General features: G+C 34.3%; 1 protein-coding gene across 1 annotated transcript in view; it reads right to left on the bottom strand.

Annotated features, from left to right (window-relative positions):
- Positions 1-13,134, bottom strand: part of LOC128192769 (protein unc-80 homolog) — a 32,404-nt gene that overhangs the window by 5,367 nt on the left and 13,903 nt on the right. The window contains exons 27-52 of the mRNA XM_052865728.1: positions 12,387-12,473; positions 12,039-12,122; positions 11,671-11,739; positions 11,464-11,562; positions 11,015-11,111; positions 10,780-10,901; positions 10,364-10,441; positions 9,153-9,260; positions 8,998-9,042; positions 8,508-8,692; positions 7,978-8,107; positions 7,535-7,603; positions 7,230-7,340; positions 6,939-7,049; positions 6,681-6,838; positions 6,453-6,572; positions 5,854-6,064; positions 5,551-5,630; positions 5,272-5,395; positions 5,137-5,176; positions 4,282-4,337; positions 1,469-1,651; positions 1,232-1,352; positions 871-1,095; positions 274-369; positions 66-154 (exon numbers count right to left, since the gene is read on the bottom strand). Of these exons, the coding sequence (XP_052721688.1) occupies positions 66-154; positions 274-369; positions 871-1,095; positions 1,232-1,352; positions 1,469-1,651; positions 4,282-4,337; positions 5,137-5,176; positions 5,272-5,395; positions 5,551-5,630; positions 5,854-6,064; positions 6,453-6,572; positions 6,681-6,838; positions 6,939-7,049; positions 7,230-7,340; positions 7,535-7,603; positions 7,978-8,107; positions 8,508-8,692; positions 8,998-9,042; positions 9,153-9,260; positions 10,364-10,441; positions 10,780-10,901; positions 11,015-11,111; positions 11,464-11,562; positions 11,671-11,739; positions 12,039-12,122; positions 12,387-12,473 (2,898 nt within the window). The remainder of the gene's footprint in view (positions 1-65; positions 155-273; positions 370-870; positions 1,096-1,231; positions 1,353-1,468; positions 1,652-4,281; positions 4,338-5,136; positions 5,177-5,271; positions 5,396-5,550; positions 5,631-5,853; positions 6,065-6,452; positions 6,573-6,680; positions 6,839-6,938; positions 7,050-7,229; positions 7,341-7,534; positions 7,604-7,977; positions 8,108-8,507; positions 8,693-8,997; positions 9,043-9,152; positions 9,261-10,363; positions 10,442-10,779; positions 10,902-11,014; positions 11,112-11,463; positions 11,563-11,670; positions 11,740-12,038; positions 12,123-12,386; positions 12,474-13,134) is intronic.

Raw genomic sequence — 13,134 nt, 5'->3', positions numbered from 1 at the left:
GTATGAGTATCCATCTATTCTGTCCTATTTAAAAGATGAAAAGATCAGTTCCCCATTATACTTACTTTATACAAAATAAATGGATGAAGCATCAAGAAGCAAGATGGTCTGTGGGTGACCAGAAAATCCACAAATCTCCACAGTGGCAAAGATACTACAAGGTCAAATCATCAAGTTAATATGAATGTTCTAAATGCAACTGTTAGTTTTCTTTTACACCTATTTAAGCATCAGAAAACATATTCATTGCTAGTTAGCCCATATTCTTTTTACCTTTTCCTTTACTCCCCAGATCCTGTATGACCTTTGTGACCTTGTGCCACTCAGATGACAAAATTCGATCAAAACAGACCATCAGTATTTCCAGACCTAGAATAGAATAAAAGTCATTTTAAAATACAAACATTTTGGTACAGTGTATATGCATGAATCATATATGTGCTCACATATGTTTATGTACATGGATAGACATAATTCTGAACACAAAAGCAATGTAAGAAAAAAACTGCTATAAACCCTAGAAAGGGAACTGGACACCCTACGTATGAAGTAATATTAAACAACAGTTGCATCATACAAATGTAAACCGATATCACAATAAAACTCCTGCTTTAGTCTCTGGGTAGGGACTGTTGGACTGGAAAGGAGACATACTACTAAAGAAACATTCAGCAGCAGAAACTGCAATATACACTGACACCACAATATAACTCCTGCTTTAGTCTCTGGGCAGGGACTGTTGGACAGGAAACTAGACATACTACATAAGAAACATTCAGCAGCAGAAGCTGCAATATACACTGACACCACAATGTAACTCCTGCTTTAAACATTATGGTATACATGTATATAGACAGGGAACTTGATTACCAAGATAAGCCACATTGAGCAGTAGCTGGTTCTCTGGCCGGTGGATCTTGTCTGACTGACTGAAGCTGCTACAGCGGTGATTTTCGGAGAAGGACAGGTGATGTATGGTGGACTTGGAGCTGGAGTTCTGCTGCTGTTGGGGGTTCCTCGCAGGGGGACACAGAATATTCAGGATCACCGTCAGGGCAAAGGTCACATTGTCTGCTCTCAACTTGGGAGTGTCTCCTGCGAAGAATGAGACAACTTTTGAAACAAATCATGACTTATTGTAAGTACATGTATATACCTACATGTATAATTCTGTACATGAATGACAATAACTTTAAAATTTCTAAGAATTCATAACAAGTTGCCTTGATACCCTTTCTGGCACATCCCAGTCTGATACAGAGAGGCAATATGAAGTTGACCAGCATGTTGATACACTTGTCATGAGAAGCAAACACACTCCCTCCACAAATTTGCTCCAAGGAAAACTGGTCCTTGAAAAGAGAGAATAAACAGGATACTAAGTACATTGTAACTATGTAATGGCCAAATTTTTCCATTCTTTATGTCAGCTAGAGGAATATTGCTTTGTAAAATTAGATTCGCTTACCCCTAATGCTTGCATCTGCATTGCTACAAGTTTGACCACAGCTGAACAAAATGTGGGTGGGACGATGTGAAATACCGCTCCATACTCGCTGCGGTGGCTGCCGTGGATTCCGGAGGTGGTCTCTGGTAGAACAGGTGCCCCCGGACCCGCCAACACAATCACCAGCAGTGCATTCACAAATGTCTGCAGACACAACATTATCAACTTAGTAAAAATGCATGACATTAAAATGACTCTAAAGAAATGAAGAAAATGAGATAAACTATTTACATAGAATTTTTTTTCTCCCCTGAAAAATTTTAATAAATATTTTTTATCTTATTATAGTCAAGTACTCAATGTCAGACTACAATTTTCTACCAACAACATGGCTAAAGTAAGTTTTTTACCATATTCACAGATTGTCACCCAAAGTGTTTACACCGAAAACCATTTTAATCACATGAACCTCTCGATTTTTAAATATTTTAAACTATGAACAAGTCTATAAATGTCTTAATTTGTGTAAGTTAAGGTTTTGAACATAATGTGAAACCATTTTATCTCAAGTTAATCCCCCCCCCCCCCCCCCCAAAAAAAAAGTTGTCCCAAATAAATAAAAGGTGATTAACATTCAATGAACCAGTAAATCATGTCAAAATGTTCATTAAACTTCAAACATTCCGTTCAAGGTATATATATTTTAATGCAACTTATAGGCTTTTTTTCAACACTATTCATCAAACGACAAAAGTTTATACATATGAATCTTGAAACTTTATGTTAAAGATAATCTATGAAAAATATATATATAAATACATGTATAACCATGAATTTCTGCATATTATTTGTAATATTCCATAAAGTTAAGCAAATATGGTAAGTTTTATTATATTTTAATAGAACAACAATGAAAATGTTCATGCAGCAACAACAAGGTCTACACAAACACAGTGTTAATACAGAATATTTTTTCCAGAAGCAGATATATGTATGGTATATATTCAGAGGAAAGTAGACAGAAGTCAGAAAGAGAAAACTTGGCACATTTAGGAACAATTAGGATAAGCTTCAAAGATTCATGACACCATCAAGTTTGTTTGTACAGAAGAAAGCTATCAAAGATGCCCAATTGCATCCAGTCATTTTTCCTTTTGAAAAAAACCCCTACTATCACACTCATCTCATTCAAACTGCTATTAATTAAAAACTTGCTGCTAGGAAAAGGCTAAATTAAATTTTTCACATGAAAAGGAAATGTTTACGTTAACAACCACTTTAAACCTTACAGTTTACAGACGAAAGTTAAAAAAAAAAATGTTCACATGAAGAGGAATCTTCACGTTAACTTGACAACCAGTTTGGACTTGACTATATTTCACAGACTTGGACAATATTCAGTAATAATATCTCAGTATCCAGAAGAAGGAGAGCTAGGACATGCAAGACTGTCTACTGATCACCATAGACTGTACATAGTACCTACGGTACAGGGGAAGAGAAGTTCTCATGCCAGGGCTACAGCATCTATATATACAGGGACCACCAGGCATGCACCGCCCATGTTAACTGTGTTACCTTTAGGTGGGGTAAGTGGGCAATATACTGGAAAGTCTTTAGTGCCAAATATACACCTTCAAGCAAGACAAATCCATCAAAGGTTAATGGCAATTAACAGTTACAAAATACAGCATTGGTTAATCATTGATTATTTCTGAAGTTCGCAGAAGTGTTAATAGTACCATATGTGTACAACAGTGTACCTGGTATTATATGTTAATGTCACAATACATGTAATATGAAAGCGATACAATTTGTTGATTAATACACAGGTACAAGTAATTCACTGAAACTGAAGTTGGATGTCAAATGGATCAAGTCATGAAACATCAGTCATTTAAAGGGTCATAAGGAAAAAAAATCCCCCAAACTCAAGGTGACTCTTATTTTTGCATAATAATCTTCTTTTTTTAAACTGGTACATGTATTTCATTTTTTCGTGTACTGGGTCTAAATATCTTTTATTCTGTCATCACTGATCCACTGGTATAAAATATCCCCACCATGCACAATTCTACGTAATATCATACCATATAAATACTGTTAAACAGATTTAAAAGTTCCAGAGCCAGCTAACTGTGTAAGCATACATACGTTTGATACCATACTTGGTCTTGTAAAAACTATGGCATATGAAATGCAGAATACATGTTTCTCTTTAAAATCTCTGTTGTAGATAGTGAATACTCAACAGAGCAAGCTTTTAAGTTATTGAATTAAATAAATAAAATAAAATTATCCACAAAACTTGATTAATACACTGGGATATACAATGTAGATATACACAGTCAAGTAAAGGATTTGTTTAATTTGTTAACAGTAAAACTCGTTTAGTACGAACACGGATATTGCGAATTTACGGATATAGCGAAGTCATCATGGATCCCCAGCTATATAAATTTAATGAATTTCTTATACGGTTATAACGAATTACGGATATAACGAAGTAATTTCTTAGGTCCCAGTGACTTCGTTATAACCGAGTTTTGCTGTATTGCACTGTTATTAAAGCATATTATGTAATTAATATAGAGTTCCAAACATATTTGAAATTTCTGATACAGAAAATATCAAAATTACATGTACATGTATGTATTACATCTGAGATTCAATAAAACCATATATTATTTATTAATAAGTTAAAAAAAAAAATTTCTGTATAGAAAATATCAAATGGATTTGGAACATCTAAGCATTCAAGACGATAGGTTGTGATGTATGGACATGGTCAAGCATGACTGAAAATAGAAATATTCTCCTTCATGCCGTGTCACCTTGGTGTGCTGGTAGTTAGCCAGATCCTGGTGCCTCCTTACGGTGTAGAACACCCCTACACATAGTACACAATCAACTGTATTAAACACTTGACAACTGTACATTTACACTGTAGAATATGTACATGTAACTGCATGTAAGTAAAATGTACATGTAAATAAGATATATTTGGACGGAAATTTATTTCCTTCTAGGATGAACGCTAATTTAAATGGAAAAGACACCTTAAAAAGATGCCATTTATATGCTACCAATGTGCTGTTTGTATGTCCCCCCTCTACCTTTTAATTTATCTAGCTTTTTGTATGACACAAAACCAGTAATTCATGTTTGCCATTGGTATGGATTGTGCAGATATCAATGATGTAAATGTTCTACATATGCAATGAAATTTTTCCCAAGTAATCTGACAAAATTATGGAGTCATGTAAAAATATAATTACCTATAAAATGAAAACAATGATGGCTCACAATTTCAGCGATCAAACATTGGATATTGATTGGACAATACCTCGATCATATACACAAAATTCTTCATCCATGAGCAAATTGTTAAAAAATTGAGTTAACGAATTTGCGTGTTTACCTATAGAGCTTACAAAAGCAGTGCTTTATAATTTTATCTTGAGAGAAAGACATTTAAAAATGCACATTAAAACTACAAGTAGTTTGCAAAATTGATCAAAAAAGATTGTGTGATAATTTCTTAGGCGTGATTTGAAATACAAAATTATGAAGCAAAAATATTCTTAATCTATTCTAATTATTAAATGCAAATTCCACAAAGAAATACAAAGTTCAAGTTAAAATATATTTTTATAACCTACAATAATCAGCATTTATGCTTTTCATACCTTGTAAAAGGTTTGCTGCAGCGTTCCAGTCTGCCTGTCTCTAAAGTAAAAAAAAAAAAAGTTGAAAAACAAAAGCAAACCACAGTTTTACAATTCCAAGAACTCTGTATATATATGGATAAAAGAAAGTTGTACCCTGAGGGACGATTTTTTTGAAATTTTGTTGAATAGTCGATCAAGTCGCCTCAAAATCAGATTTAATCCTGGCCTCACAGCTTCTTGCTTCCAGTTTGTCAGTGGTAAAATTTCTGTCATATACCTTGAAAAGAAATTTGTGATACAATTATGAGCATATATTACATGTATCTATAGCCAAGAATAAATTTAGATGCTTAAGATAGAAATATCTACTTGTTCTTTTAATGGACAAATATTGTGATTACTGGTAACATTCTGCTATTATGGTACATGTACCTTTGAAGTCCAGTACAACTTAGTGTTTGGGGATCATATGGAGCCAATTTCAACAGTGTGTTGGCTATTTCTGCAAGCCTCTATAAGAAAATATATTGTGAAATATTCTAACTTCATCTACAGAAATCAATTGACCAAAATACTACCAATACACTGCATGCACATGAATATTTGATGAACTTCATAATACAATTACAAAATACAAATTCTTAATTACAAAAATACTATTCTCTGGATTGGCAAAGTTAGCAGTCAGTCAATGAGATTCTGTCAGTTTTGTTAAAGACAAGAGAATGGCCATACATTGTGAGATCTGTGATCCAGTAGTTCCGTGGGAGGACGCGATGCAGCATCCACCAGCATCCTTCGCAGTTCGTTACTCTTCAGTCGTGGCTGACAGGTGCTGTAGAACTCGGCAATCACATTCAGAAACAAATCGCGGGGTTTCCTGAACTCATTGGTCAGTTCTGTGTCCTCAGTTTCCTGTCTCTTTCTGCCTTCTTCCACATGGCGACTGGAAAAAAAATCAAAGTTTTGAAAGAATTTATGGCTACATGTAAGTGGTCATTCGAGTTAGGCCAGTATTTTAAAGGTTTGCTGGTTTGAGCCTTTCTGTGGTTATTAAATGTTTGTCCTAAGACAAAACACTTTGTCAGCATTTTCTCATTCCATCCAGCGAATGCATTCCGGTACCTGTTTGATTTGGTGGTTACCCATTAATAAACCGCTGTCCAATCCACGTAAAGTTAACAACTCCCATCCACTCAAGAAGGTGATAGACACCAGCAATAGTAGCCAAGCCAATAGATGGAGTTGAATCAAAATGCACACTTATGCTTATAAAAGCAATTCTACTGACTGAGTGGCTAAAACAGTCATAAGAATACATATTTTGAACTCACCTGATATGAGAGTCTTCCCTGTCGTCATAGTAACTCGTTCCTCCCAGAGGAGAGTGATTGCTGGTCACACTCTTGGGGTTGGCTTTCTCATTTTCTATCTGTCTTGGTAAGGCCATACTCCTATATCATGTACAAGGAAAAAATAATAGTGATATCGATAAAACTATCACCACCACATGTACATGTACCACTTTATTTCACCACTTCTGAGGTTTCAATTTCGCTAACCTGGTAAAGTATTCACAGGAGCTGATGAGAGCCCGCATTGCGATTCCTACGTCAATAATGGCTGACACCTCGGCCTGGGCTGCATGGGGTTTATCCACTCGGATCGTCTCACTTCTGACATGGTGGACGTACTTAGAAACCACAACTTCAAGGATGGTCTAACAAAATAATATTGATATTAATATTTATCACATACTGAACCATCATGGACTATCTGATACATTGAAATAATTTAGGTAATTTTCTGCATGTACTGACCAACATCTCCACACTTCTGAATGAGTCGGGGGCATATGCTATCACAGTCACACACAAGTTGACCACCTCGATCATCGTCAGCCGATCCGGCTCATTCTCGTAACAGAAGTCCTAAGAATATATTACAGTTAAAAAGATAAAAAATTTCACAACCTTTTAAATCAATACCTTTCTTCTTATACATGAATAGAAAATCATGTTTATCAATCACTCCACAAATTGATTACTTTTCCGATTATCTCAGTCTGCAACAAAAACATATTGTATCACATGAGTATATAGTTATCCTACCAGAGCTTGTAGAGGCTTTGCTCCGTCCACCAGTTCTAAGATACTCAGGTTGTCGGCACAGTCTGGCTTCTCCAGGGACAGAAGAAGCTTGAACAGGCAGTCTGGCTGAATCTGAAGGCAAAGAACATGAAACTGTATCTGTTATCCATTGTTTTCAAATTCAGAAATATACTAGTTATTTATTTTTTGACGCATAAAAACCACATTATTAGTATTAATGGAAAAGATCACTCTTAAAATGTACACATACAGATGTACAAATACCCTCTACATTTGAACTGTGTTATAAAAATGTATGTAATCACCTTTCTGCAGTCTATCATCCCAGTTTCTTTGGAAGTCAAGTCCAACATGGTGGCTACACTACCAAACATCTATAAAGGATCAAAAATGGTTAATGTACATGTACATGTAAAGGAGTCTGACAGTAGGATTTTAAACTGCCTCTAATAAATGTACACTGTTAATGTATCTGAAATATTTTTTCCACATTCCAATTAGAAATGATTACAAACCAAATTATTTCTGAGAAATACATGTAAGATTGCATATGCCCCCCCCCCCCCCCAAAAAAAAAGAAATCACACTTTAGTTCTTTAGCTAAAACTTTATCTTTGTAAACCTTCCAATTAAAAAAAATTGAGCAATCGCCTTTTTTTCAATTTGACAATAAAATTTAGCAATGCAGCAGCTTCTGACAAATAGAGAAACAAATTCTTCATTTTTTTTATAGCATATGGTGACTTGCCTGTAGTATGAAGGGTTTGCGGTGGAGTATGTAGAACTGTCGACAGACAAACTCTATGGCCTGACACAACACAGGGTTCGGCTGGTTGTTACTGTACGTCTTCAGGAGGGTGGGCATTATGTGCATAAACCTGCAGAAAATGACATCAAGTACTTAAACAAGTGTTTACAAATGCACATGTAATATACATACTATAAAGATGAATTATTGCACATATATCATGTACCGGTACATCATTTAACATATATGCAGTAACAGTTGTATTCTAATTTTATTCCTAAGTTTACTATAACATATAAATCTTATTCAAATTCAGTATATTTAATACTGTTCAAATATCAAAACAAGGTTTAATCATAATACAAAATACATGAACATCATTAAAGTTAACACAGAATGCAGAAGTATACTTTGTATTTCACTTGTTTAAAAATAAAGTATTTTTTCTGCTTGTACAGTTTCTTTTCCCTCAGAATTTATCAGTAAAAGGGAGAAAGTGGCCGCTGATAAAAGATATGGTGGAGACTGACCCGTTCATGGAGAAGATATGTTTGAAGTGCCTGGAGGTGTTGATCAGTGAGGCCAGACAGAACCGGAGCAGGGCGGTGTCCTCACAGTGGAGAATGATGCAGCCATTGATCACATTCAGGAACAGCTGCAGGTCGTTGTTCCAGCCAAAGGAGCTGGTCATTGATGAAAACAGTGTGTCTATCAGCTGAGTAAATAAAATTTGTGTATTTTGTAATACTGGAAGGAGATGAATAGGAAGTGACTGGACTGGGAATCAAACCCAGGACCCCTGTATTTTTAGTTAGCTCTACCACTGAACTTTCCATATACTGGGTAGCTAATACTACAACATTATAACTTATTACATGTGCCAGGAAGTACAATTCATTACTTCATTTGGTAAAAGCTCAATCCATTTTGGCTTGCTGTTAAATCTCTTGTTTTACATTATGCTATGTTGAATGTACATGTACATATATACCAGTTCTGTACTTAGCTCTTTTTACTTACCTTGACCCAAGATAATTTATGCAAGGTGTCCAACCCATATATTTCCTGTAATGTGAAAAAAGAAACCAATGAAATTTTACAGGTAAAAGACAATGTGTGTATTTTTTTTTTTATAACTATACAACTTCAACAATGGGAACCAGTGTATGACTTGCCTCGCCCCCTTTACCGTTGTACAGACTGAACTCAGCTTCCAGGGCTTTCCTAGGAAAGGCGGGCAATTTCATAAATTCCTCATGAAGGAAACTCACATGATTCTGAATCTGTGAAGAAAAAAAGTACACTCCAGGGCTTTCCTGTCATCGAGGGACAAATATTCTGGTATTGTCGCCCGAGAAGACATGTAATATATGTTATATAACATTTTTAAACAAATCAAACTCGGGTTATCAACATATTTATTTAATTCACAATGCAGAGGCAAATGTTTTTAAAACACTCACGCTTGAGTTATCACTTTTGTCGTATTCGCCGAATTTTTTTTTCATCAATTAAACTATCGAGATCATCTGCAATTTTCAGGGCATAGTAATATACCATTTTTGAATAAGTTTTCTCGTTATGTCACAAATGAGATAATTTTATTACTATGCCCTGAAAATTGCTGAATCACACCGGAAACAGTTATATTGCCCTCCCGGAAACAGTTATATTTCACAGGAAATAGTTATATTGCCCTCCCGAAACTGTAATATCACCATCGCGTGCAAGAATTCTGCATATTAATTACGTCGGGTTCGAAATTCAAGGAGCCAGTTGCTAAGCAAACGTAAACAGATCTGCGAATTTTCAACATGTCAGGCCAACGTCTACGGTTTGTTCATCTAAATTCAGATGAACTCGATAGTTTAATTGATGAAAAAAAATCGGCAAACACGACAAAAGTGATAAACTCAAGCGTGAGTGTTTTAAAAACATTTTCCTCCGCCTTGTGAATTAAATAAATATGTTGATAACCCGAGTTTGATTTGTTTAAAAATGTTATATAACATATATTACATGTCTTCTCGGGCAACAATACCAGAATATTTGTCCCTCGGTGACAGGAAAGCCCTGGAGTGTTATGTCGCCCTCTGCCTTCGGCATCGGGCGACATAACACTCCAGGGCTTTCCTGTCACCTCGGGGCAAATATTCTGGTATGTCGCCCTCGAAGCCATGTAATATATGTATAATATGTACCATAAAACATAAATAAAACAACAAACATTTAAATGTAAACTGTTTTATGTTATGAAGATAAGTATGGTATGGTAAAATATTTAACATTTATTTCATTACAACACACATCATCAGAGAGGAAACTTATAGTCATTATATTAACGATAAAGAGGTTTGTATTATAGCTGGTTTATAAACTTATGTACCTTATGCAGTGGTGTGCTCTTCAACACATTGGTCGTAAATAAGATTTTCCCTATCTCCACAAATTTTAATGTGAAGGCCTGGAATATTAAAAACAACAAATTACATATGATTTGAATCTGATACTAGAAAGGTACATTTACATGTTATGATAAAAAAAAAAATTCATGGAAAAAATGGCATGTACACTGTATACACCTGTAAATGTTGATCTTATTAAGTAACTTAAAAGATAAATACATGAACATGTAATACAAGAACATAATCATGTAAGTTGGTGGTTTTTTCATTCTACATTATAAAATAAAAATAAAAATAAAAGTACACATCATGTCTTTACAAGTAAAGAGGTCTGCATGTAATCTAAAGTTGGCATTTATAATAAATACTGGAAAAAAGTTAAGTAATTCCATTTCACCTGTCTTTCCAGGGAGGCCATTGCATTATCTGGATCTATGGCAACCAAACTCAGCTGTGGATAAAAGTTCCGACGGAAGAAGTAGAAGTCTCTGACATAGGAATTCAGGTTGTGTATCTGATCTGGAAAAGTTATCAAATATAGATGTAAATTTATACTTGTACCTGGTACTTGCTTTTAAATTTGCTTAAAAATTTATACTTTTTCAAAATATAAACAACAAAAGTTCTCTTACTTGATTTGGTATCCACAAGAAAATAGAGTGGATAATCCTCTTCGGGAATATTAAAGAAATCCAAACTGTCTTGCAAAATTTGAGAGAATTGGGTGTCCTGAAGATGAAAATAAAAATTAAAGTTCTAATTTTCAACACAATTACAAAAATATAATTATTTTGATATCACTGTAATAGAAGAGGAGGGATGACCACAACTAGGCTCAAATTTGGGACCCTTTAGTTTAAAATTCAACGTTCTACCAACTGAGCTTAAGGGTTAACCAACTAGCTAGTGCTAGTAGGAGCGTGGCGGTACTGAGCCTATTATACATGTATAACTAATACAGACTACTGCATCAAAATACAATCAAATCATGATATAAATTAAAGAAAGTGAAACATGTATGGAACAAGAATAATATCAAAGATAATTAAAACAGACATGCATGGGTATCAATCTTGCACACCTCATGTATTGGCAGTTGTGATGGAATACTAGCTTCATCAGGGCCATGAATTAAGATCTTCTTTGCACTGGGAACATTGGCAGAGATCAAGATATATGGCTACATGAAAGAAAAAATATAATAAACCCATTATCATATGATGCTCGTACATTGTAAGATATGCGTCAATTTTCTTAATGTTTTATTGCTTTATGGTAAAAGACTCACATCACATTGCTCTTTTTTCAGTGTTTGCTTCAAGTCCTTGAAATAAATGCCATCAACGCTGGGAATGACCTGTAAAAGCAGACAATATATCACAAACATGAACATAAATCCCATTTACTGTAGTTCACTAGTATTTGTTGAATACCAAATTTAGTCGATTTTATTGTTGAGTTGATCCACGAAATTTAAATGTTTATTAAAGTGCAATATCTTATAGCATATTGTTTAGTAAGGATAATTGGCCACAAATTTACTTATTATTGATACCATGTAAATTCTTAAAAATTCATTCCCATGATTAACCATAGTTTATGTATTTTTGTCTTCCTGTAATATTACATATTAAACATTTCTCTGTGGAGACTAACCTGCCAGATCAGAGCGAGGGCACCTGCTATGGCCTCCTGACTCCCTGCACAGGGGGACCTCACATAGAACATCACATACCCTATCTACAATACAAATCAAACCTACATTTACATGTAAAAACAAGTACATTATATCATGATTTTAAATTTTTTGATAATTGGATGTGGTTAGATAGAATGTCAATAATGTCTATACATTAGCAATTTTTCAATAAGCTTGCTATGGAATATTTTCTTTTTGCATTTGAATTATGATTAAGAAATTCTATTTTTAATAAATGTATGATATGGGCATTTTTTTTCTTCAAATTTTGAGTTATGGTGTGTGTTATTTGATATTTTCCTCACCAGATAGTTATACAAAGCATGTGCCATCTGAGCAGGAAGCTCTCTGTAGTGAAGCACAAGTTTTCTCATCAAGAACAACAGTTCTTCCTAAAAATATAAAACTACAAGTATACAGTATGTAAAAATATCACAGACAGTATATACATGTATATTTTGCTGACACCCTCAAGACAAGGAAGGAAACAATATAAATAAAAATTAACTTTTTAATTAAACTTTTCCTACATAATAAACATGAATGTACTTAAAAAAAATTTAGCCTATTATTTTTGCCTATTACAACCTATTATGAAACATTCAGAATTGATACACTGAAGTGTTGACCTCTCATCAGAACAAAGGCATACAGTATTAATATTTAATAATAATTAATAGTAATAAATTTAAAGAGAATGATCCCTAATACAGTACATTTCCTGAACATTGCTTAAAATACAAAAGTACACATTCTTAAAAAAAAAAATTGCAAGGCACAGAGCCCAGGTCTGCTGCACCAACATTATAAAATATCTCAATGCATCTTGCACTTCAACTTCTATAATTACTTGTGCATAATTTTGAGGTATAAAACCTCAGGCCCCACTGTCCTCAACTTTCGTCAAGTCATTACCTAGCCTCAAGTCTGAGTTTTTACCTCAAATTTATGCAATTTTCCTTTGAGGATTTGAGTTGAGGACTAAGTTGAGTGATTTGAAAATTTTGATGATGGCCAGATCTGAGCTTGAGAATTAAGATGAAGAATGCTGGT

Source organism: Crassostrea angulata, chromosome 7 (assembly GCF_025612915.1).
Source record: "Crassostrea angulata isolate pt1a10 chromosome 7, ASM2561291v2, whole genome shotgun sequence".
Classification (NCBI taxonomy): domain Eukaryota; kingdom Metazoa; phylum Mollusca; class Bivalvia; order Ostreida; family Ostreidae; genus Magallana; species Magallana angulata.
Note: the sequence above shows the minus strand (reverse complement) of the source record. Positions and strands in the feature narration are given on the sequence as shown.